The sequence below is a fragment of the Quercus lobata genome, chromosome 8 (genome assembly GCF_001633185.2).
Source record: "Quercus lobata isolate SW786 chromosome 8, ValleyOak3.0 Primary Assembly, whole genome shotgun sequence".
NCBI classification, from domain to species: Eukaryota; Viridiplantae; Streptophyta; class Magnoliopsida; order Fagales; family Fagaceae; genus Quercus; species Quercus lobata.
Window position 1 is genome coordinate 50,937,591 of NC_044911.1, and position 25,524 is coordinate 50,963,114.

At 35.0% G+C, this 25,524-nt stretch overlaps 3 protein-coding genes across 6 annotated transcripts in view; 1 reads left to right on the plus strand and 2 right to left on the minus strand.

The window, feature by feature from the left end:
• Positions 1–5,246: 5,246 nt before the first annotated feature.
• LOC115958236 lies at positions 5,247–8,291 on the plus strand. Of its 2 annotated transcripts, XM_031076633.1 has the most exons (3): positions 5,247–5,499; positions 6,494–7,187; positions 7,296–8,291. In XM_031076633.1, the coding sequence occupies exons 2-3, from the start codon at positions 6,581–6,583 to the stop codon at positions 8,174–8,176; spliced, it is 1,488 nt and encodes a 495-aa protein (XP_030932493.1). In that variant the 5' UTR covers positions 5,247–5,499; positions 6,494–6,580; the 3' UTR covers positions 8,177–8,291. The 2 variants fall into 2 exon arrangements, with proteins under 2 accessions (XP_030932493.1, XP_030932494.1); XM_031076634.1 differs by lacking the exon at positions 5,247–5,499 and having other exon boundaries at positions 5,506–7,187.
• Positions 8,292–9,474: 1,183 nt separating this feature from the next.
• LOC115957659 (phospholipase D gamma 1-like) overlaps positions 9,475–25,524 on the minus strand; it is a 33,815-nt gene continuing 17,765 nt past the window's right edge. For 2 of the 3 annotated variants that reach the window (XM_031075962.1, XM_031075959.1), the window contains 10 exons: positions 17,772–18,278; positions 17,257–17,373; positions 16,323–16,517; positions 15,448–15,696; positions 15,250–15,318; positions 14,993–15,140; positions 14,105–14,253; positions 12,740–12,913; positions 12,231–12,428; positions 9,475–10,226 (listed from right to left, as the gene is read on the minus strand). In XM_031075962.1, coding sequence (XP_030931822.1) covers positions 9,933–10,226; positions 12,231–12,428; positions 12,740–12,913; positions 14,105–14,253; positions 14,993–15,140; positions 15,250–15,318; positions 15,448–15,696; positions 16,323–16,517; positions 17,257–17,373; positions 17,772–18,278 — 2,100 coding nt within the window. In that variant the 3' untranslated portion in view covers positions 9,475–9,932. Of the gene's footprint in view, positions 10,227–12,230; positions 12,429–12,739; positions 12,914–14,104; positions 14,254–14,992; positions 15,141–15,249; positions 15,319–15,447; positions 15,697–16,322; positions 16,518–17,256; positions 17,374–17,771; positions 19,990–25,524 lie in introns of those variants that run through there. The other variant, XM_031075960.1, reaches the window with a different exon arrangement.
• Positions 21,061–25,234, minus strand: LOC115957660 (subtilisin-like protease SBT1.1). The gene is made up of 2 exons (XM_031075963.1): positions 25,195–25,234; positions 21,061–23,587 (listed from the first exon to the last, which is right to left on the minus strand). Exon 2 carries the CDS (start codon positions 23,580–23,582, stop codon positions 21,285–21,287), a length of 2,298 nt encoding a protein of 765 aa, XP_030931823.1. The 5' UTR covers positions 23,583–23,587; positions 25,195–25,234; the 3' UTR covers positions 21,061–21,284.

Below are 25,524 nucleotides of genomic sequence, written 5' to 3' on the forward strand. Positions count from 1 at the left end.
TTTCTTACGCAATGCCTATTTAGTTTAATTTAATAGCCGTTTATTGTATTTATTTTACCCTACAACTACAAAGGTATTAGTACTATTCCCACCTTACTCATTGGCGCGTGTTGGACTGTCAGTTTTTTGTTTTTCATTTTAACTTATAATTTGTATAGCTACCAAGAAAGAGAGAGGAAATTTTATTTTTTCAGAAGAAGAGAGAGGGGGAGGATTTGAATCTAAACGTCTTGGTTGGACTATAAATCATCGTTTATGAGTTTTTTAATTCTTATATTATGACAATTGACAAAATAATAATTTATCACATCTTAACTGATAATAATGAGTAGTACGTAATTGTACAACAAAATGAAAAATTTTAAGTTTAATTGATTATAAAATAGATATTTAGAATTCATGAATTGATTTTTTTTGGGTAATACATTTAAGAGAATTGAGGTGGATAATTATGTGGCATTCATGCCATTGAAAAAACTATTTATAGACCAAAGAATTGCGATATGATGCGCATTTACAATACAAGGACCACTAGGGCAACCATAAGATTCCAAAAAGTATAGTATAGAAACTATAAATCAAAAAAGAAAAGAAAAAAAAAAGACGTCCTTTAAACAGAATGTTTTTTCTTTTGAAATGGAGATAATCGTGATCTTTAAAAATGGACACCCAACTGACCCAAGGCTTATTAATACATGGACTTATCAATATTCTTTCTTTGTGAGGAAGAAGCCTAGGGAAGGAGTTTGAGTACATAAAGTAAAACAATGTAAAGCATTTTTCTTCTTATATCATATTCATGCTTTGTGATATTTTTATTCTTTTGCTCCTTTGAATCTAGAAAAGAAGTATCTCTTCTGCTAAAAGTCAATAATAACTTCTTGTATGTTTTTTTAGAAACAATAGTTACTTATAGTAATTGATTTTGACAGGCTTATTAATTTAGTTAATGGCTAGTATTGTTCTTAGCTTTTAAAATTTAAGTAAATGTAATTTATCTTTTTTTTTTAGAATAAGAATAGATATTTTATTACTCAATCATGGCTATATCAGAAGCCATAATACATTCTATACTTCTTTTACAACAGGTAATAAATCAGTCCATATTTTTGTACCCTTTAGTTCTTTAGTTGGTCTTGATAATGTATGTGCCTTACTATTTTCTAGTGTTTTTACATGTAGAAAAATATATGTCTAGATTCTTAACATTATGGTGTGTTTGGATACCACTTATTTGCTAAAGACTGAAAACTTATTGCTGAAAACATTGTAATAAAATAATTTTTAAAGGTGTGAATAGTACCGTGGGACCCAAAAATGCATTGGTATGCGCATTTTTGTTTTTTTGGCTAGGTCGTGAACAATGCCGTGGGACCCAGCCAAAAACGCAAACGCTGAAAACGCACACGAGTCATTGCGCAAATGCACACTTAGTCACATCTAAGATAATACTTTTTTTTTTTAGTTGTAAGAATAAATATAAATGATTTCAAATTACAAGAATGGAGATTTTTGTCCATTCTTATAATTACTCATATTCTCATGTTTGAAAAAAACTTACTAAAATAGTAATTACCCTTAGAGCTCATAAGTAAAAACAAATACTAGTAGTAACACTAAAAGCACTTATAAGTAAAAAAAAAAATATATCCTTGTCAATGATCATTATAAAAGCACTCACATTATACTAGCAATCCGATTAGTTGAACTAAAATTTACATGTTCAATCTCAAAAACTACCACAAAAGACTAATTAGTCAAACTACATGCTAGCTCCAATAAACCCATTTTTAAAGTCGATTAATTTCTTTCCCATCCCTCCTCCAAGGTGTCCCTCCACCAAATGAACAAAAAGTTGAAAAGCATATCTTTCATTGTTAGGTTAAAAATAAAAATAAAATATAAATATAAATTACAAACTACTCCCTTAAAGTTTGGGAGAGTTTGGATTTTATACCATAAAATTTTAGAATTTAGATTTTACCCCTTAAAATTCGATTTTGTTTGCATCAGCAGTCTCTTCATCCATATTTTCAATTAGTGACATATAAACTTGTAACACATGTTTAGTTTATTCAATAAAATGATGCAACATGATCATTTTTGTAGCAAAAATAAAAAAAATGACATGATATAATAAAAATAACGTGACATCATTTTAACAAATGAACTAAGCACTCATGGCAAACTTATATGACACTTCAAAAAATATAGATAGATGGGTTTTAGATGCAAACAAAATAATACTTTAAGAAGTAAAATTCAAATTCTAATATTTTAGGATGTAAAATCCAAACACACTCGTTTAGTTTTGTAATTTAGCCAATATATATATATATTTATTTATTTATCTAATGGAATTTCCGTTCAAGGTGTTATTTTCCATGTGAACCGTACGGATAAAAGGTTCTTCAAAAGTACCATCATGTGAGAGAGTGCTGGTTGCACCCAATTGTGGCGCGTGGAGCTATTCCTTTTTAGCTGACCAGCAATGTTGAGATGCTTATCACCATTCACTACATCAATGGGGAATGTAGGGCCCAACCCACCACCAGTATGGAACCCCATATGTTTGTGGGCCATGGTGGCTTATAGTGATGGACCATTCAACCCCATTAGATAATAAAGGTTGAAGACAATGGACGGTCCAGATGATCTCAATTGGAATTCAATGTTATTTTATTATGGCCGCTTTTTCTCAAGCTTTCTTTTGTGTGGGGCTTGTGGGGCCCATTTCCGTTGGCCCGTTCGAGAGGTGAGGCCCAAAAATGGTGGGTGAATTGGGTACTAGGGTCCACTTAGAAGTCGGTGAGAATTTGGAATAGGCCTGGCCCCACATTACAACAGCATACGCAATCTCATCCAATTGATTGCATTAAACATATGTTATATTAATCGTTTTCTCTTTTTAGGTCAAGCTAAGGCTAACCAAAAAAAAAAAAAAGATCTTGGGTTCTTTACAAATTACTTTCTTTTGGAGGGGTAAACAAGAGAGAATTGTATTTAAAAAAAATAAAAAATAAATGAGCACAAAGGGCCTACATTCAATAATTAAAAAAAAGTGCAAATTGTGCACAAAAATTATGCTTTTGCGGCCTACAATTGAATATAATGTATAAAAATATATATGTTTTTTGGGAAATAGACCAGGGGCTGGGGACATAACACAACCGAGCAACTAGATAAAGACATTGTGATAAAAAGTTCGACATTTGCAGCCAGGATTCTCCTTATTCTTTTTCACCTTCTTCAAACAATTCATTTTACACTAAACATTGTTAAGAATTTTTAATTATACTACACAAACGTACAGATTAGGTGTGGAAAAACTTCTCCATTGTGATTGTGACTTGTTCAAGTATGATTTTTTCTAACCTTTATCTATTTAGTGCTGGTTGAAAAAGGCTACACAAAACATCCAAATTCTCTCAACAAAAAAGACATTTGAAGAATAAGCGGTCATGATTTTTGGAGGTTGTGACTACAAACTAAAAACATCATGTTTTGCATTTGTTGTTAACTTGTTGATATGAATTAGATCCTCAAAATAGAGAAATTATACAGTTCTTATGGTGGACTACGTCACTTATCTACGATTTCACTAAAAAATTTCCACCTGTTTAAAATTATCGAGTCAACTTATGATTAAACAAAAAAATTGTTAAACTAACTTAACAATTTTAAATATGTGGAAGTTTTTGAATGAAATAGTGAATAAGTAATGCGATTTACTATGAGGATCATATAATTTCTCCTCAAAATAATCTCTCCAGCAAAATATTATAGTAAAGTTGTCAATTCCATGTCGTTTCTTAGTCCAAATGTTTTGCACAAGTCTGTAAGTTTGTACAAATAATCCTCATGTTTCCCTGCTATCCAAATTCAGGTCAATTTCAATCTATTTTAGCCCTTTTTAACATTTATTTTCTTCCAAATTATGTGAAAAAGTCAAAATTCTTTAAACATTTCTAGATTGTCTTAGTCTAGTCACTAGTGTATCAGTTTGTAAAATAGGATTTTATGGACTTCTTCCATATTATGTGAGGATATGTTAAGAATTTGTATTATTAGGTAAGATCAAGTTGTTCCATTTAGTTTTTATTTATTTGATTGATACTGCGAATTATTATTGAATTATTTGTTTTCTATGTTCTTAATATACATATTAAATTTTTTGTTGATTTGATGTTATTGACTATTTGATTTATAAATCATTATTTGTAAATACTTTAATGTTAAAAAAAAATTAAGTATTTTATAGATAACATAGTTATTGACATTCGATTGTAGGGTGTAAGGAGAGAATATAATTAAACAGGTAACTTATTAAAATAAAATCATCAAATAAAAAGTTATTAATAAAAGATGGGAAATGTTAACAAGCATCATGCGGTGTTTGTTAAGATTTCCTTATATGAGTTTCATTTAAAAAAAATAGAAAAAAGTTGTCAAAAAAACTATCAATAAAGATAAAAAATTGCCAAAAATTGACAAAAAAAACTATTGTTATTGCCAAAAAATGCAAAAAAAAAATTGTTGTTAACGGGCACTTAACACAACCCGTAAAAGATACACCACCTTTTGGGTTTAAAAGAGAAGTGGTGGGTGATTGATTTAAGGGCAGGTTGATGAAATCATTGGGTCCAAAGAGGGAAACCCACCCCCCAAAAAACACTCCCTGAAACCTCTATGAAACTATTAAAAGTGTGAAAAAGGTGCAGAACAAAGCCCACAACTGAGATAGTTAGATCTAACCGATATCCAACATGTATAAAAATAATAATAACCCCAAAAAGGATAATTGTTATTGAAAAAAATTGTGTTATACTTTTTTCGAGAAGATATTTTTTTTTGTTATACCGAACAAACTAGAGCGATCCTTGAAATGAAATTCAAATAAAAAAGTATAAATATTAGCATTTATTCATTTTGTTCCAAAAAACTAATAATAGGAGCTGTATCTATCTATTCTATTAATAATAAGCCTGTTTGAGTTTCATTATTTTGCGTACTAAAATATTTTTACATAACTATTTTTTAATTTTTAATTTTTTTTATACAAAATAGAAATTTCACTTTAACTTAATCTAAGTGAATATGTGTGTGAAACTCCTTCCTGTAAACTTGAACCTCGGTCTTTACCCCCCACATCCTACACCCCACTCTTTTAGTTAGATAATTTAAAATTTAAAAACACAGGTTAAAATAATATTTTACTATTTTAATTTTTTTTTTATGACTTTTAGCTTTCAAACCTTTATCAACTTCTCTTTTAGAGAAAAATCTTAAAAATTAAGATAGTTTATCTGTCTCACTTTAATAGTACAATAAAGAATTGAAATGGGCCTCAGAAGAGGCCTGTTTATTCGAAATAGTCACGGTGTTTTACAGTTTGGACCATATATATATTTGGTTGGTGTGGCAGCCTTGACAGGGTGAGGTGAAATTGATGAGAACCCAATCGGCCCAAACCCGACAGTACTACCCGCCGAACCACAGGTTCTCTCTCTCTCTCTCTCTCTCTCTTCTCTGCTCTGCCATATTGGATTTTGTTTCTTGTTCAATCCCTCCATGTTTTTGTGCTGGGTAATTTTTTTTTTTTTTGATGATGTTTGTGTATGGGGCATTGAATTTGAGGGACTTTTGTTCTCAAAATTTGTCTCTTGAATTGTTGCTCACAATGTGTTTGTTAGAATGCTTGAGTGAATGAGGATTGTTGAATTTGGACTTGGTGGGTGTAGACTGGAAAATCAAATTATGAGTTTCCTTCTTGTTGATTTTTAAAAATTATTCTTATAGGCTGTTGTAGTGTGGAAAATCAAATTATCTCTTCCCTTCCTGTTGATTTGAACATGCTTTCTTTTTGTCATGAAAAGTTGGTTATGTGGGTTGGTGTCCATTTGTTTCAACTTTCAAGTTTTATTCACAGAAAAAATTGTGATTTTCCATACAAGCCAAACATTGGAAAGTGTTTTTCAAATGCATTTTTAGGAATAGAATCATACATTGGAAATCAAGTAGCTTTTACGCCGAAATGAATGGTGCCAGGTGGCTAAGTTTGCTTGCCGGTTCCCTGGTAGCTGATTGAAGAGAAATGGCATGCCATATGGTCTCTTCATTTGTGTTGTATAGGGACCAAATTAGGAAATTACAATTTTCAGCCCAGAAATTCGAATATGTGCTAAGGACCAAAGTGTGTTTTTACTTTTTAGGCTAAAACTATGTAAAAATAAAATTTTTGAATACTATTTATTGTGATCTCTCTGCACATTATCAACAAACACCTTTGAAGTGTATGCGAGTCTTTGTGAAAACTTACTGACATGTATCCCAGAAGTTTTGCTGACTTTGTGTTTGTTTATTCCATATGCTATAATTTTGCTGTACTACCTATCAAAAAAACATGTTATAATTTTTTTGTACCGTTTTGTGAACACCTTATTAGAACTTGTTTATTGAAGTGGTTTTCATTGTTTGGCACCAATTTCTGCAGGACAAATCATTTCATTCGCCACTGAAAATTTTATTGTTTTAGTAGATTTTGCAAATCAAACTGAAAAGCTCTTAGTTGAAGTAATTAATGGGTGATGCCTCATTGGTGGAGTTGTCTATTCCACAAGATGTCCTCCAACCATTGTTGAGTGCTTCAAACTCATCTTCTTTGGAAGAAACCTTAGAAAATCTTATAGAAGCTTCAAGGACTGATGTTGGCCGCTCGGGCCTTGCTTCCAAGAACATCCTTCCCATAGTTCTTCAGCTTAGTCAGAATCTCCCTTACCCTTCTGGTCGTCACCTTCTCTTATCATCTTTGAAGCTCCTCAGAAATCTGTGTGCCGGAGAAGTTGCAAATCAAGATGCTTTTGTTGAACAAAATGGAGTTGGTGTTGTTTCAAATATTTTGAGTTCTGCTGGGCTCTTGTCTGATCCAGATTATGGGACCATTCGTATGGGGTTGCAGGTTTTGGCCAATGTTTCTTTAGCCGGAGAAGAACATCAGCGTGCTATTTGGCGTAAATTTTTTCCAGATGAGTTTGTTGCTCTTGCAAGAGTCCGTAGCCAGGAGACTTGTGATCCACTGTGTATGGTTATTTATGCTTGTTGTGATGGATGCCCTGGATTGGATGCAGAACTTTGTGGTGACCTTGGTTTGCCTATTGTGGAGGAAATTGTAAGGACTGCTTGTGTAGGTAAATCTGGATGTCTTTTTGCTTGTAAAATTTTGTTTTAATTTGACGTGATCTGTATTTGTTTGAACTACATTTTTGTGTGTCCTATTTTTTCTGGTGTCTTAACAGCTGGCTTTAGAGAGGATTGGTTGAAGTTGATCCTTTCCAAAATCTGCTTAGAAGGACCTCACTTTCCTCCATTGTTTTTGAAATTATGCCATTTTGGTGCCTCTTCAAATGGTGAAGACATTGAATTTAGAAATGATCTTTTTTCGTCCGAACATGCGTTTCTTTTGAAGATCGTATCAGAGATCTTGGATGAGAGATTAAATGATATTACTGTTCCTAATGAATTCACATCATGTGTTTTTGGGATATTCAAGAGATCTGTTGGAGTTACTAATTCTGTTTTGCAATGCAAGTCTGGTCTTCCAACAGGCTCGACTGCGATCGATGTTCTTGGATATTCGCTCATCATTTTGAGAGATATCTGTGCCGGCAAGAGGAGTCTGGGAAGCTCAAAGGAGGATGATTCAATGGATGCTGTTGATATGCTACTATCTTCTGGACTAGTAGAAATGCTTTTATGCTTGCTTGGTGAGCTTGAGCCCCCAACCATAATAAGGAAAGGCCTCAAACAAGGTGAAAACCAAGACAGTTCAAGTTCTTATTCATTGAAGCCTTGTCCTTACAGAGGATTTAGGAGAGACATTGTTGCAGTCATTGGAAATTGTGCATTCGGAAGGAAGCAAGTACAAGATGAGATTAGACAGAAGAATGGGATTCTTCTGCTTTTACAACAGTGTGTTACTGATGAAGATAATCCATTCTTGAGGGAATGGGGCATTTGGACTGTGAGAAATATATTGGAAGGGAGTACAGAAAACCAACATGCAGTAGCAGAGTTGGAGCTTCAAGGATCTGTTGAGGTGCCTGAATTAACTGGACTTGGTCTTCGAGTGGAGGTGGATCCAAAAACTCGACGTACAAAGCTTGTAAATATCTCATGAAAAAGTTCCAAGCTGCAAAAAGAGCTTGGCTTGGCTGGAGTTGATAACTGTGTAGGATGAAATTTCATGCTCATGCATGATATGAATTTGGTGTCAGGTTTTCATTTACTAGTTAGTAACTCCACGCAAGCATCATTCTTTTCTCTGATTGTAGTCTCATGTTTTGTGTAGAATGGGAATATTGAGGATGAAGCTAATTTATAGAGAACTTTTGGTAGATACATACATTAGAGCAAGAGGTGGATTGAATTGTTTCACCAAAAAAAAAAAAAAGATTGAATTGAGATATATCTTTAAATCTGTACTGTCATTTCTAGTTCTGTTTACTGTCTCTAGATTTTAAAAGAAAGAAAAAAGTTTTGTTTTGTCTCCTTGTAAACTGTCTCTATTGTAAGAGCTTGACGCATCTCCTTCAGCTTTTGCGTTAACAGAAGGCGTAGAACTGTGTGTGTGTGTGTGTGTGTAGTGTTGACTGGGTATGTATCCTTGTTGGAGTTGTCATTTGCTGTATTGATGTTGTGCCTTTAGGACGTTAAAACTTGCAGTGAAGTTCATTTTTGCGAGTTTGCATAGCTAGGCTTCTGAAATATTAGCTCTTAGCGCATGAGGAAATAAGTGTGCTACAGACAACACAATTACATTACTTCCAGGATGAGAGCAGTCATAGGTAAGAATATCCCAATTTAAGGGACAGAAAGGGGAATCATGATCCAAATTTCTGGCAGTTTGCATAAGCATATCTGGACTTCGGAAATATTAACATGCAGTACATTTTTATATATAAAAAAGTGTCACAAACAACACATGCGTTAATTCCAAGATGAGGGGACAAAATTGGGATCCAGTCATTACCTAACATTGTGAACTTTCTTCTTCCCTTATCATGAACCAAATTTCTGGGCAGTTTGCGTAAGGCAAATCTGGACTCTCTGAAATATTAACTTGTAGAGCATGAAAGAAAAAGAAAAAGAGAAAGTGCCACCAGCAGCACAGATATCTTACTTCTAAGATGATGGTTGTCACAGATAACGCAATCCTAATTTACAGGACCAAAAAGGAATGAGCAATGGATAGGAGTTTCTTAATATTGTGATCTTTCTCCTTCCCTCATCATGACCTGAATGCTCCAAGAAACAGGAGTTTTCAGAAAGAAGCAAATTCAATGACAAGCTGCATCTAAAAATTTATCGAACTGTAAAGTTTCAGAGTGAATTGTAACCTGTAACTTTTTGCTCTATTTCAAAGAAAAAAACTGCACTTGTATAAACTCTTCCCTCTTACCATAAACTTTTTGTCGGAGAGTTGTAAGAATGTATACTTTCAAACATTTCAAGTTGGACTTTGAACACATACAAAAACCTGACTGATTCTTTGTGTGAGTATATTACACTGAAATATACAATAAACTACAAAAAAATTGCAACACTATACTACTAAAACAAGAGGAAAATGGAAAAAGAGCTGTACACCATCGTGAGATTTGGACATATAGAGTGTGTTTGGATACTTCTTATTTGTTGAAAACTGAAAACTTATTGCTGAATAATGTTGTAGGACCCATAAAACACTGTTGCTGCGTTTGTTGGGGGTTGGCTGGTCCATGAACAGTGACATGGGACCAGCCAAAAAAACGCAAAACTCACGTTCATCCCTGGGCAAACGCACACATGACATATAAATGTGAAAAACTTGATCATACTCCGTAATTTCTTTCTCATCTAAATTTGCTAGCAAGTAGAAGCTGGAAATGAGCTGCTCAGATGGTTAGATTCTCCTGAATGGCAAGAAATGAACCAACTATACTTCCTCCAACATCTGGGAAAGTTTCACATCCAGGAAGGGGCTTCACCTTGCCCTTCCGATCAACTTCAACTGGGTATTTTAATAGGTGGCCTGTCATCTCTATGATCTCATTGGCTGCAAATTGTTTCCAGTTCATCTCTCCCAGTGATCTTACTCTTCTCACACAATCAAGAGACTCTGGTTGTTTGAAGTGGTCTTCAGTAAATCCAAGATGTTCTGCCCATAATGACATCCTATATCCATAAATCTATGAAATACACATTCACATGAAACAGAAAGTCAGTTATTGTAAGTCCAGTTAAAAACCAGTAAGAGTGATGAAATAGTAGCATCTAGGACAGCAACAAACAAATTAAGTTCTTTCATATCCCTTAAAAGTTTTACTACTCATTGTTTTTGGTATATCTAGGTTGTTATAAATTTCATTATTTTTTGTGGCAGTACCACCTTCCTTGGAATTGACACTACTTTTGTTTTGCATATCAGTACAATCTAGAAAATTTTAAGTAACTTTACTGAAAAAAAAAATTCATTCCCTGGTACCCTCAGCTTTGGAGAAAATTCTTGGCTGGGAATTACCTTATTGAAAGATGTATTATTTGGTGGATTGGTCTTATATGTGCAAATGTATGGCTGGAGAAGCTGATATAGCGAGCATAGAAGTTCTTTTGCTTGCAATACAGCTCCTCTTTGTTTAAAATTGACCATATGGAGGGAGAGGAATAATTGAACATTCAATGGTATGGAGCTCTTTGTTATTGGGTTGAAGTCGGTGAATTTGAGATTGTTGTTCGAGTGGTCCTGCACCCTTTGGTGAAAATGACATGCATTATGTTGCAGATTTTATTGATTTTCTCTCTTTGCGATTATAATCATTTGATTATGTAATTTTTTTAGGAGAATCCTCTGTAATTTTTCACCCTTTGGTTAAACAAGAAATGATATTCACTGGAACATCAAACTGCACAAGTAACTTCAAGAAAAAAATGAGTGCATTTACTCTAGGAAATAATATTCACTCCATCATTGTGGTTTAATGAGTTTGGTACATTTTGATTGAAATCACAATGTCACAACTGAAAACTTTTTCAATGTGTCCCAGTGTAGGTTCTCTAAAAGAGAAATTTTTTAAGAAATGTCTGTGGTTAAATAAACCATTGATTATGTACCTAATTGGAAAATCATATCACACTGTTTAAAGATTGAAGCTAAGCTAGATTAAATTTTATGGATGTAGGCCTTCTTGCTTCCCCTAGATCTTATGTCCATGTGATCATGTGACTTACATAGTAACTGAACTACTAAACGATTTTTTTGATATTTTTACATTTTAAACAGCAAAAAATTATCTTTTATTTTCAAGAAATCTAAAATTTTAAGCTGTTCCTGTTCCTGGTTAATTCCAAAATATTTCCAGTTCCATGCAATTGAAAATGAAGAGCCAAAAGGTTTCAAAAAAAAAAAAAAAAATTTTTTTTTTTTGGAGAGCCAAAATTATATCAGCTTAGGATACAACAATAAAATAAATGATTCTGTTGAGTGTTCAATTACGCTTAAAGATGGTCCTAAAGTTTGAGATCCCATGCAGACATGAAATTGTTGTATTTCAATGTTTCTGTTACCATGAATGCTTTTCTGGTATTGCAATTTTTGTAGAAAGTTAATAAAGGGTTTAAAAGTTATTCATAACATCCAGGAACTACATAAACTACTACATGTAAAAGAAGCAGTTTTTTTATCAACATGAATAGCAAATCAGAAGCTGCTGAATAAGCTTGTCTCCGATATCTTTCTATTTCAACCAAACAACATTCCAGTGAAAAACATAATCAGTTAATATCTATATCTAAACTTTCAGACAAAAAGATATACCCTTCCCCTGAAAAACCTTGGAAATGAATCTTCCCAACCTTTTTATGGCAAAGAGGAAAGATTTTATTTGCTTTTCCCAGAATTTGTTTAAAGTGAAATGCTCTTTCTTTTTTTTTTCCTTTTTTTTTTTGAGAAAGGGAGGGGGTTGGGGGGGGGGGGGTTGGTGTGGGGGGAGAGGATATCAACATTTGAGAAAACATAATACTTTCTAATTTTTCTCTTTTTTGTTTTGATTTGTTTGTTTGTTTTTTTTGTATATTAGCAGTCCCTTTTTCTGTAAATAAATTACCACTGTTGAGTTTCTGCATTTGACTGCAAAACCAAAAAAGAAAAATAAGTGTTTCTATGATCAAACAGCTCCTTAAGTAACTAAGGTTACCTGTCCATGCGGATCAGAATATTTTCTTGCCCAGGTATGGTTTGGTTGATATGCTCCCATTGCAATCTCAGTGTCTCTTGTGCCCTCCATGGAGCGCTGGTTGATGTTTGCAGAACCCACTATTATGTATTCGTCATCAACTATCATGCCCTTTGAATGAACATAAATCATAAATCGCCGGTTTTTTCGACCCTGTGCCTGGCAACCCCAATATACAACACATATATAAGTACATTTACTGAATAAGAGCATGTCTGAGACTCTGAGGAACCAGAAGAACAATAGTTAGGAACGTTTCTAAGGATCAAAGAAGTATCTTGAGTTCAAACATGCTCCAGACAAAAGTTCAATGATTATATGTACATTATATAATATATGTATGAAACATCACATACAGAATCTGAAAGATTCTCTACTTATACACTAGAAGAAGGTCTCTCCTGTGAATAAGAACAAGTGGTACTAAAACTGATGGCTAAAATATTAATCACTTTTAGAGGAAGAGAGACCTGAGGAGTGTTAGCTGGAGGACTTTCAGGCACTGTAGTGTCATATCCATCTATGGCTTCACGGTTGCCAAGGCAGAAGAAGTTCAGATAATCTTGTGGTGAGTATGCTTCCTCAAGCCCAACCTCCACCAAAGCCCTGTAGATGGTCTCATACATCATTTGCATTGTTTTATTCTGCAATAATCAATAATAACTCAAGATCAAGAAATGCAGTAATCAGCCACTAAAAAATGCTATAAATTTTACTAGAAATGGGGCCATTTGATGTCCAGTCCATATAGTTAAAAATTGATGAGTCCATTTTGGAATACACATTTCTGTAACACTGAAATGAGTCCTCTTCTTTGGATCCCCCCCTCTTTGACCCCCCCCCCCCAGCGCTGCCAGGGAGGGGGGGGGGGGGGGGGGGGAGGTCCTGCTTCTTTTCAAATCTATTTTTGGAATAACAGAATAATGCAGTATAAAGATAAGCAGAAACAATAACAATCCAATATTTTCTGAATCATCTCAAAAAAAAAATCTCTGCATAAAATCTCTTCATATAAACTATCAAAATTCCATACTGGAATCCTACATATGAAACAAATCAATTCCTATAGAGAATGTTCCTTGGTCCCACTATAGAATTCAATGAATTAAGAAGTTTGATATGCTGGAGTGAAGCTTCCACTTTCTAGAATCTTTTATCCAGGAAAGATGGAGGGTCATGGGTGGGTGGAGAATTGTGTATGCGTTAGAAGCATGAGAGCCATATTTTGTGGCAAAACAATTTGGTGACACAGCCGAGGACTTACAGGAGAAAAACTCCTGTTTGAAGTCCTTGAGGTAAAAAAAAAAAAAAAGAATCTCTAGACTGGCATTTACAGAAACCTGCCATTGAGCTCTAGCTCAAACACTACCACCTCCTAGCATAATAAAGGGTGGAGTAAGATTGTAGGTTCAAATTCATTGGGAACGTGTGTAAACTTACCAATGAAAGCAATGGCATTTACAATTTTCAAATAACCCCATCACAGACCCTCACCCCCAAGGCCCTGCCAACTCTATCTTAAATGACCAAAGTATATCTTTCCTCATACCAACAAACAAAAGATACATATTTCTGGGTAACAACAAAAACTTCTTTCACCCTGTAAGTTACACAAATTAGCTTTAATAGAATTGCTGCATATGGAGAACCTTCTGGCAAAGCTTTTTACTACAAGGCACTTAGCTAATAAAAGATGTGAGGATGAAAGAGATAGGGAAAAAGATGGAAAAGGGATACCAGTAGGGGTCTATGTCATTCAGAATGCTAAGTATAATAGCAAAAGCCTTCACTGACTGAACATAGGTTTCAATTCTCAGTCACTAATTGGAACCTACCTGCCAATATAGAATCCTCTGAGTAGCATTACCAGTTGGAGCCCCTTCTGGCCACATTGGGATAACAATATATACAGCAAATCTCTCATTTGCTCTAATTTTCTCAGCAATCTTAAGGGCAATTTCCATTGGAATCAAATTATTAGCACCTGCAGAAAGACAGTATGAGCAAAATTCAGCAAACAAAACAAGAAAATGAAATCATGAGACACCTTATTATCCAGTAAGTGATTTCCCGGGAAGATAATAGCACAAAAATGCAGTCATTTAAAATGGTGCAGCACAGTGAGAGTATTTTGTCAAAAACAGTAAATAACTACATATAACACCTAATATATTCAGTTCTAATTCTGCCAATCCCAATTTGTGACTTGCAACTGATTAGCTATTGAAAAGAAGTAAAGCTCTTTTCTTGACTTCATCACCATTCTTTATTCATCATCTTTCTTAAATACCTGCGTAAGTGCCTTTATCACTGAAAGGCAATTTAAAATTTTAAATGATTAGTTTCTATTTCTAGCTATCCATTAAGCATATGCATAGGCTAAACTTGACCAAACAATGGAAATGGTAGGTTACTTTTTATTTGAACCTCCTTTATGCATGTCCAACTTTCAGATTCTAACTGTGGACCTGCTATTCACTGAGAATAAATCTGATTCCATTAACTTTAACCTCATACAAATGCACAGCTCATGTGGATTTCTGTTGGTTGTGGAAATTATGACACCATCAGACAGCAACAAGTTCTAATTTTTTTTTTTTGGTAAAATAATTTAATAAATAATTTTTTTTGTTCTAAATATTTATAAGATCAAAGATATTAGTTCCTCTACATATCATGGCTATCAGTGTGATCCATTTATGTTAAAATTAAAGTTTTCTCACCTAAGTCTTTATGTGAACTCCAATTGTATGAAGATCCAATGAAATACTGGTTCTCTATATAAATGAAATGCTGGGCAGCACGAATGGCCTTTACATATGCCGTATGTATGCTCATGTCAATCAGCAAGTTCTTCCCACACACCAGGTTCTGTTACAACAAAGTAATTAATTAACTTTCAGGCACATGAAAAGAGAGAAAGGGAGGTAAACTGAAATTAGTGAAAATTCATAAAGGTAATCACTAAGTTTCACCTCACCTTGCTTGTGGCATCTCTTGGATCCTTAGGGAACCCTCTAACAGAATTTGAATCAATAGAACGAAAAATCTGCAGTTGCAAACCACAGTGAATAAGATAATTTAATCAATAAGCTAATACACATTACAAAAACAAATTGCGAATCAACACTCCTTTTCGACCTGAGCCAAGGCCCTAGGGCAATTAAGACCATCTTACTTGAACATGCCAAGCTTCTGGATCATTATCATTAGTCCAAGGAGCATCTGAGAGTCCAATAATCTCCGGAATTCTTTCTAGCCTGAGCAACGCATCATCATATGACGTTTTCAGTTTTTTAATCCCATGGGGTTTTGCAGCCTTAAGCCAGCGGTCCTCAAAGTTAGTCAGGACATCATATGCCGCTGGACCATCAATTCTAGAGTGCAAGTCATGCCATGGCTCTCGTGGACAACCAGCAGTGTTACCCTGTTGAGGTAATAACCCACCATATAATAATGTGGTTGATTGCATTAAAAGACAACTATAAATTATAAGTATTACAATATTTGTTGCATATATTTGCAATTTTATCGGAAGAAAATTTTATATTAATATAGCATTTCCATATCCATTTAGCTGAACATTCCATCAAGATTTTCAGTTGCTTGACTTCAAAAACTAAATTCAGGAATTTAGGATATTTGTTGCTTACACTTGCCCGTTATTGGTATAATGGCAAGTACATTTGTTCAAGCTGTGTTTCTTTGCAGCTTCCAATGACTAAATGGGATCCGGATATCAGATAGGTTTATGCCACAATATTCCACATGTTACTTGCAAATTTTTTTCTCTGGTTTCAATTTCTTAGCACTTGAGATGAGACTAATTTGCCCCTTGTATCATGTCACAGGTAGGATCTCATGATACAGTATAGGGTTTGCTTTTTAAGTCATTAGTTCTGGTAACAGTAAACACACATCTCAACTCTTATAGAAGTTCTGTGCATTAATAACAAAAGTTATCAATGTGCCAAACAAGCAATATGGTACTGCAGAACTATATAGCTACTGACAGCTGTTCAACCAGTATTAGGATAGGGATTAAGAGATTACCGCGTAAGTAGGATTGTGATAGTCATCCTTGTGGACTGTTTGTAGTGTCCTAAATATAGGGTGCTGTGGAGTATCATATCGCCCATCACATAAATCAAGTCCTCCAACAAAAGCGACGATTTTTCTTCTAAAATTTCCAGCATCGGCATCCACAATTACAGTTTTTTGATGGTGTGTATAGATTGTTTCGACTTCCTGATAACATGAAGTGAGAATAAATTCAAACTTCAACACCAATTTCTATAACAAACCAATTACAGTTTTCTTATTTGGATAAGTCCAAATACAGTTATAGATAAGGACATTACATAACTGACTTTTTTTCATGCTCTCAACTATAAACAATAAAATGCTATATTTTTGAAAATCAATGCAAGCCATACATTACCAGATAATGGTATTAACAGTTAAAACAATAAGAAAATTGTATTATGCATTTAGCCCTCACTTGTAGCAATGCAACTAGGATAATCCCTTTATTTACTATCTGACACATCAAAAAGCTAAGATATCAGTACCAATGTCTGAAAGATTTACTTTGAGCGTCAATATTACATGCTAAATTCTTATTCGGTTTTTAAAGCCACCAGGTCAGACAGCTCACAGTCATATCCACTTCAGGCACCAAACCTCAGCTAGGGTCAATGACTAGATGGTGGATCCACATTTAGTGAACCATATTGATTATCAAGAATGTAGGACACAACCTCTCTCTCCCTCTTCCCCCCCCCCCCCCCCCCTTCCCCCTTTTGGATGGAATGTATGGTGCAGCATTAATATTTCCAAAAAGGCTGCTATCCTCTGGGATCCAACAACCTACGAATTCTAGATCATGATGTTGAACAAGTTCGAAACAGATTCAGAAAATGAAGAGCAATGGTATTGTGTAGTACGAAAAAGAGCCTACAAGTTTTTTTCCCTTTTAAAATCTAACCTTTTGCTTGAGCCAGCTATGTCTCTTTCCTGCAATGCGGGGACAAAGTAGCACTTGAACAGAAGAGCGTTTGAAGAAACGGCGAGTTTCCTCATCATGGGTTTGCATGATTCCATCCTGCATATAAATAGGTTTATTAGCAAAATATATCTAACAAAAGCTTTCTGATTAGAAAATATATGACAAAGTAACATTTATAAAAAAAGGGAAAGTAACATGCAAATTGGTTTGAGAAGCACATTTTATGGTGCAATGTAATGAAACCCAAGAAATCATGGCTTATGCTAATAAGCTTACCAAGCTCCACTTAAGAAATAAGAACTGAACATAAGGAAATATGAGACATTACACATGAACACAAGCATCAATACATGCCAAATACATTCTAATGATTGATTTATGCCCAAATCTGATAGAGTGTAACTAAATGATATATTTTGATAAATATGAACCAGAAACTAGGGCACATTACAGACTAAAAACCCATAATATGTTTCAAAAGGTAAGTTACTCACTGTTTGGTAACCCAAAATGTTTCTTGATGTAGGGTCATCCCAAATAAGAAGCAGCACTCTCACTCCTTCTTGAGACTTGGTTTTCAGAAGGTCTCCTAGGGTGTAATTTGAAGCATTACCAGCATCCCGAACCAATCTAACTTTGTGCCACACTGACCACCCTGTAATGTAAATCAAACGACTGGCCTGACGTATGGCATCAAAAATGTCACGCCAACACTTCCCATGCACATAATCCATCCCTTGATCAAGCTTCACATTTGGAAGGGACCCATCTGGAACATGGGCATCTTGATAAAGAGTTACCATTCCACCTTTCCTGAGAGGAAAGTATGTTCCAGGAACCCCATGGTAATCAGGGCCTGCCCCCACTCCATGATGATAAATGCTCAATTTCTCAATTGGGGTGTACTGAATTGAAAGATCCAAGGCAGCTCCGGGCTTACAAGGCTTCCCATTATTACTCAGGATTGGGTAGGTTCCTTCCACCTTTGCCCCTGAGTATATCTGTTCCACTGGAATTGCCACAACTCCTATAAGCTGTGACCCCACAACATCACTATCTTTAACCACAAAATGCACTTCAGCAGCTTGATGCGCTACAGGAACATAAAAATGTTGCTTCCAATCAGGGTTTTCGCTATTGCTAATCACAAAAGTCCTCCCAATTACAGCATTTGATACTGAGATTGAAACATAAGGATCACTAGTGATTTTATGATTTATATGGCCTTCAATTTTGTTGCTCACGTTCCCTGGTAATCTTGTAAACACATCCCCCAAAGTTTTATGGAACATGTCCATATTCGGAAGGTTACGTGCACGATAGACCCAAATATCCAAATTCCCATGTAAGAGCAACACCTTCAATGATCCTTTATTCTGCAGTGGCACAATCTGCAAGGACTGACTATGCTGAGACCCATTGAATGAGCTTGTGTGGCCATAAACAGAATGATTAGACAAATCAGACTGAGCAGAATAAGATGCCCCATAACTGCTTGAAAACGAGTTAGAATGGCTATAAAGTTCCCCAGGTTTATCATACCTTGCAATAGGAGGGGCACTTGTCAATGGTGACACTGTAGGCGCTTGGTGTGATGCAGGGGCAGTAGAGTGATTATCAGACAAGTGCATATTACTAATAAGATCATCCAGAGGTGGATATGCAGAAGGGCGAGAAGGGGTGGAATCATTGACACTATAAACATCTGAAGATGATCCAGTTCCTATGGAACTGGAACTGTCCTGCTGGTGATAATTTGAGAAGCTATTGGCACGAAAAGGGACTTGAGGCTGGCTTTCGGGAGGTGGGTATGGACCGGATTGTTGATATGGGTAATGAGAGGGACCATATTGGAAACTACTATGGTGTTCAAGGGATGGTTGAGGAGCACTATGGGGAGCTGAAGCAACAGGATATGGATAGGGATAGATAGGTGGAGGATGGTGATAGTCCAAAGGGCCTGAATAGGAGGTTGGAGATGGTGATGGTGGTGGAGGTTGGTGATAGTCTAAAGGGCCTGAATGGGAGGTTGAAGATGGTGATGGTGGTGGTGGTGGGTATGCGTAAGGGTAAGGCTGTGAGGAATTGTGTTGGTAAGGATAAGCAGGAGTATGGTATGGATCAGGATTTGGTGGTGGTGGTGGGTATGCAGAAGTAGGAGGAGGAGGAGGAGGGTATGCATAGGGATTGTGGTGTGGATATGAAGATGATGAACCATAATTATCCATCAACAAAAACTAAATTTTGTTTCTTTACAATGCCAATTGATGAATAATCGTTCTTGTTCTTGAATCTTAGTAACACAATATACTACAGAAGATATCAACTGGGTCAGAATCAAATTGAAATATTGTTGACAACAAACCGATCAAAGAGACAAAAGGAAAGGTAGAAAGAGACAATGGTATCCGCTTTTTGAGGATTATGATTGCAAAACGAGTTTATATTATTAAAAGATAAAAAAAAAACGTAGAATCAAAAATGGGATTTGACGAAAAATTCAACAACCAAAAAAGAAAAAGAAAATCCCCAAAAGCTCAAAAAAGAAGAGAAAGTCAAAAAATATAGATATGTTAAAGAAAGTGATAACTTAAGGAGGTTCGATTATCGAGGAAGAAGAAGAAGAAGAAAGAAGGAAGGACAGAGTTTCAGAGAGATGGGAAAGAAAACTGAAACTGAAACTGAAAAAACACTCTTTCCTCGTATTGGCAACGTGTGCAACGGCAACACGGAGAACCCGGTATATTTGGGTTTTTTTACCTGTCTTTTTTTTTTTTTAATTTTCTCTCTCTTCAATTCACAACTAAAAATTACCAGTTTAGCCGGTTGCGGTTTTAGTTTTCAATCCTACGTAGTACCATTTTTGTGAGGGAAGCTACCTAATAGTTTTCACATTTTCATTGGTACAGATAGATTTTGTTTTTGTTGTTTTTTTTTTTTTTTTAAAATATAAGATTAGGTATTAAAAAAATGATGATTTTGTTCGATGGATTTGATTGTGTATCAAACTTCCGACATAGAATTTAGAAATATTATGTCTATAATATTTTCATAATAAATTTTAAGTAACAAATTATTATTGGTTGTTACAGGTAAAAAAAAAGGTACTAATTTAAATAGTAAATTTAAATTCAAATCAATAATAATAGTTTTCTACAAATAATTTGTTATAAAAATTTTGTAGATTCTAATAGTTCTCTATGATTGATTGGTAGAAATATTTCTTAATGGCTGGTAAACGTTGCTTTCACAGCAAAAAGGTCAAATTCAATAAAAAAGAAAAGATCAACAGGTCATGAATGTTCGGGAATCTAGTATTAGCGTAAGGTTGCCCACTTGTCGTATGCATCAGAATTTGTGACAGTTTGATCGGTTAATCTCATTTGAGTATATTTGTTTATGTACAAATATTTTTTTTAATCTTGTATCTTTTTTGTAAATTAATGTTTGTCAATTTTTAATAAATAAAAAATTAAACCAGAAGGCTAATCCAAGATAAATGTTATCTTGATTCTTGCCTTCAATGCAAATTTATTGCTTTAAATCAATGCTTGGAAAATGTTGTTTATTTATTAAAAGCGAAAAGGTTTAAGGGATTGAAGTATTTATTTATCAAATTCCATGCTTGAATTCTTCTAAAAAAATAAAATTTTTTTTTCAATTCTTGAAAAATTGGCTCACACTCCATTGACCCTAGAAAATGTATTACCCAATTTCTTGACTTCCTTTTTTTGATATCTTCTCCCATAGTGTAGAAAACTTAGAAACATTGAAACTTAGAAATAGTCAACCCTTGAAAAGTATTCATCAGGAACTGATTCAGCTCCTTACTGGGACATTGAATCATTTTTCAATTAAACGCGTATTCCTATTGCACTAAATACATAACATGAACTTGGAATTTCAATACATAAATAAAAACTTTTCGTGAATTTCACAGAAGCACTCCTCCTTTCTTCTTCAAAATACTTCAAGGTCCCAACTTAAAAACCTGCACTAACTTCAAATTATTGCCAAGTTACTGCTATTGGACTTCTAACAGTATAAAATTCAGACATCCAAACTAAAGACCCGAAAGAGAAATTACTCGAAGATTTTGTTCTTCGCAATGCATTGAACCTCACATTGTAACTCAATTTCTCACCCAAATTTTCAAACTTCAAACACTTAGGCTCAACGGTCACTGATACTCCGTTAGGTTCATCCACTTGCACCACATAAGTACTCATTGGGGTCCCAACATTTGTCACTGTCCTCTTGTATGTCACACTAGTGTTCGAGGCATTTTGATCCAACAGCACAGCAAAAGAAGGGTAGTTTAAGTCACCAGGCTGAAGAAATGCATTGTTAGGACAAGTGAAATTCCCCCTTGATAGTAAAGCTATCTGAGTAGAGTTATAATTTAGGCTGCACAAATAATTTAGGTAGTCCTCAGATGTGATATCATAGATCAGACCTGGATCAGATGCACATTTTGGGTTAACATGGCCTGAGCCAAATGCGAAAGGTGTGGCAGCCTTAGAGCTATTAGAAGCAATATCTGCTATTGGAGCCCTTTTGCTGTTTAGTACATAAGCAGTGGTCATTAAAGCAGATTTGATAGCTGCAGGTGACCAATCTTTGTGTATAGATTTAAGAAGTGCAGCTAAGCCACTAACATGAGGACAAGACATTGAGGTACCTGAAATTATATTGAACAGTATACTTCTTTTATCATTCTTGAGTAAGGATGGGATAGTCTTGGCTGGCCAAGCAGCCAATATGTTCACACCTGGTGCAGTTATATCCGGCTTGATCACATCCCGTCCAACCAAACTTGGTCCTCTAGATGAAAATGCTGCCATTACTGGTGCAATATTGCCATAAACTGTCCCTCTGAACAGAATTGAAGCTGTTGGATTTTTGTTCAAGCGCACATAGTTCTTGATGGCTTTTCCTGCAGAAGCTCCTAAAGAAGTGGCTGGCAAAGTGTGAGAGTCAGCAAGCAGCTCCTCGCCATAAATTTCAGCATTAAGCAATAGCATTCCAGCCCCTCCTGCATTTTTTACTTGCTCTTCCTTTTCCGCCCGGCTGTTTATTCCTTGCTCACAAGCAACAATCTTTCCCTTCACAAGCTTTGGCACTAGGGAATCATTTATACAAAACTGTGCTAATTGCCCACCTGCAGTGCTTGCATATACAAGTGGTAGTTGCTTTGTCCGCTTGCCAGAATATAAAGATGACCCTTCAAAAGTTTTCCCATTCCCAAGCTTCACTGTTGTTGGAAAGCTTCTGTCAATATAGCTTGCAGCGACGGTCATGATCCACGGTGCAGCATTGCTAACGGACGAACTAAAAGGTCCTGAATTGCCTGCAGAACAAGAAACAAAAACCCCATTCTGGACTGCCCCAAATGTGGCTATTGCAATATTATCACTATAATATGGCTTGGAGAAACCTCCTAAAGAGAGTGACAGCACATCGACTCCATCAGCTACTGCACGATCTATGGCTGCCAATAGATCTGAATTAGTACAGCCTCTTCGCCAGCATGCTTTATATGCTGCAATTCTTGAAGTATAGCTCATACCACTAGCCAAACCCTTTGCCATGCCTAAAAAGTTTGCATTGTGCACAAGATTTCCAGCAGCAGTTGAGGCAGTGTGTGTCCCATGCCCATTGAAATCTCTAGGGGATCTGTAATCCATTGTCTCATTGATTCTTCCAACAATGGTCTCGTACCCTTTGTAAAAGGCCCTTGCACCTATTAGTTTCTTGTTGCAATTTGCAACTGAGAACTTTGTGCCTTCCTCACAAGTGCCTTTCCAACGAGAGGGCACTTGGGAAATGCTTGAGTCCTTGAAACTAACATGTTCTGGCCAGATTCCTGTATCCACAATGCCTATTATCACATCAGAAGCCAATGTGGGAGCATTCCAAAGTCCTTCGCCAAGATGTAGGCCAAGAAACTGAGGGGTATGAGTGATATGAAGACTTAGCATTTCATCAGGAGTGGCGGAGAGAAAGCCATTGAGTCTTTTCAAGGATTGGACCTGTTTTGTGGAAAGTTGGGCAGCAAAACCAGAAATGGAGGTTTTATAGATATAAAGAAGCTCAAGGGGTGACATATCTTCTTCCTCTTGAGATAAAATTTCATGCATCGAGTCCATCATCAATTCGTACCATGGTTTGGCATTGCCTAGAGTATGATCTGATGCAGTGATTTTGGTCTTGTCCATGTGAATTATGTATGTCTGTTTGTCCATTGAGGCAATTGAAGTTGTAGCCATGAATGCCAGAAAGAGCAAGGGTGTCCAAAGCACCATGATGACTGTGAAAGATCAAAAGAACATGGATTTGTAAGAGCATGTTTATTGGTAAGTTAATTATTTACTGTGTGCAAGAACTAATTCAGGAAAAAAAATAAAATAAAACATAGGACAAAATGCGATTCATGTAGTTGAATATATATATTCCAGGTAGATGAGTATTAGTTGAAAGCTTATTTATTGAAAATTTGACAAAGATACAATTAAGCTTGGAACATACTATATGCTTTAAAAAGCTGTAAATAAGTAAATAAATAAAGATACTAAAAGAAAAAAAAGTTAATCTAAACTCATATAGACTTGAATTAATATAATATATAAATGTTACACAAGGTCCAAAAGGAGATTGACCAGTGGAGGCTCTAAGGGAAATGATTCTCTCCATTTCATGATTTTGATTAAATATAAAATTCAAATGATATACATCATCTAAAATTTTAAATAACATAACACCATTTATATGGTTAAATATATTTATATATATATATATATGTTATTTTAAAAACCATAATCATGAAATAATGAGATGATCTTATTCTGGCCAACAAGTGACATTAACTACCTTCTCAAAAAAAGTGACATTAACTACATGCATAGGGGAAATCACACTAGTGACACTCATGTCCTAAAGAAAAAAAGTATTACAAATTTTATCATAAAAGGCTTACAAGTTGACAAAAGAACATCATAACAAATACACTTTTAACCTTTTGTTTTGTTTTGTATTTATTGGTTGATATATTAGTTTGTAAGATTAATGTAGTAAACTTTATAGAACCTCTAGCATCATTGGAGACAACAAGTAGGTGTGTGTTTGTCAGTGGGTTGGATTTGAGGGTTTTTTTTTTTTTTTTTTTTCAACCAAATATCCAATCTTTTCGAGTTGAGAAATTCTCAACCTAGCCTAACCCACCACATATGTTGAAATTAACCTAACTTGACTCACATGGGTCAAGTTGCTGAGTTAGTGCGTTATGCTTCTATGTTTCATGCCTTATAAAAAATTGAGTTTTTAAAAACTATATTAGTATTTTTTTTATAAACTATTAAAATTCACGTAATATGCCTAAATTATATTCCAAATTTTCAAATTCATCATAATGAATTCTCAAAATATTAAAATAAATCAAACTAAGAAAAAAAACTAAATAAAGATAATGAAATAAACTTATATATATATATATATATATATATATATATCTGTGTGTGTGTATATCCAACACAATTTGAGACTCAAAATAATATTTCAACCCATCAACCCACGAAAAACTAACTTGAGATGTCAAGTTAATTAGGTTGGATTAATTTTGTGGGGTTTGTGAGTAGGATGCGCATGTCTAACTTAAAGAAACAACCCCCCGGCAAAACATAAAGAAACAATAATAGACATCTGTCCACAAGACACCCATTAACACCCTTTTATGCAACTCGACCCCATTTTCCTTAAGAGTGGTGTTTATTACACACACTCTTGCACAGAAGCAAAACTTGTGCTAAAATCGTGAATTTTGTGTGTGTGTACGGATTGTGTATAGAAGTGTACGTGTGTAACAACAGTTACACATTGAGAGTAGAAACCAAAATCATAAAGAGAGCAAAGGTACACTACCTTCCTTGCTGAACCCCAAGACCAAGAGAATGAGAATGAGAATGAGAATAAAAATGTATAGGATGAGGAATGGAAAGAGGATCTTTTTATAGGTGAGTAAAGGTGATTTCACTTAAACAACTTGAGCTCATTATCATATAGGAATAGAAAGTATATCTTTCCCATTCAGGGAAAAAATATCTCTATCACCACCTTTTTTTACATTCATAAGTGCACACTTTCAATTGAAAGAGACAGAGAGGACAGGTAAGAAGCGTAATCAGCAATCCAATTTAGCAAGATTCATTGCCTAGGAAGGTAGCCACTAGCCATGACTATGGTGTAAACTAG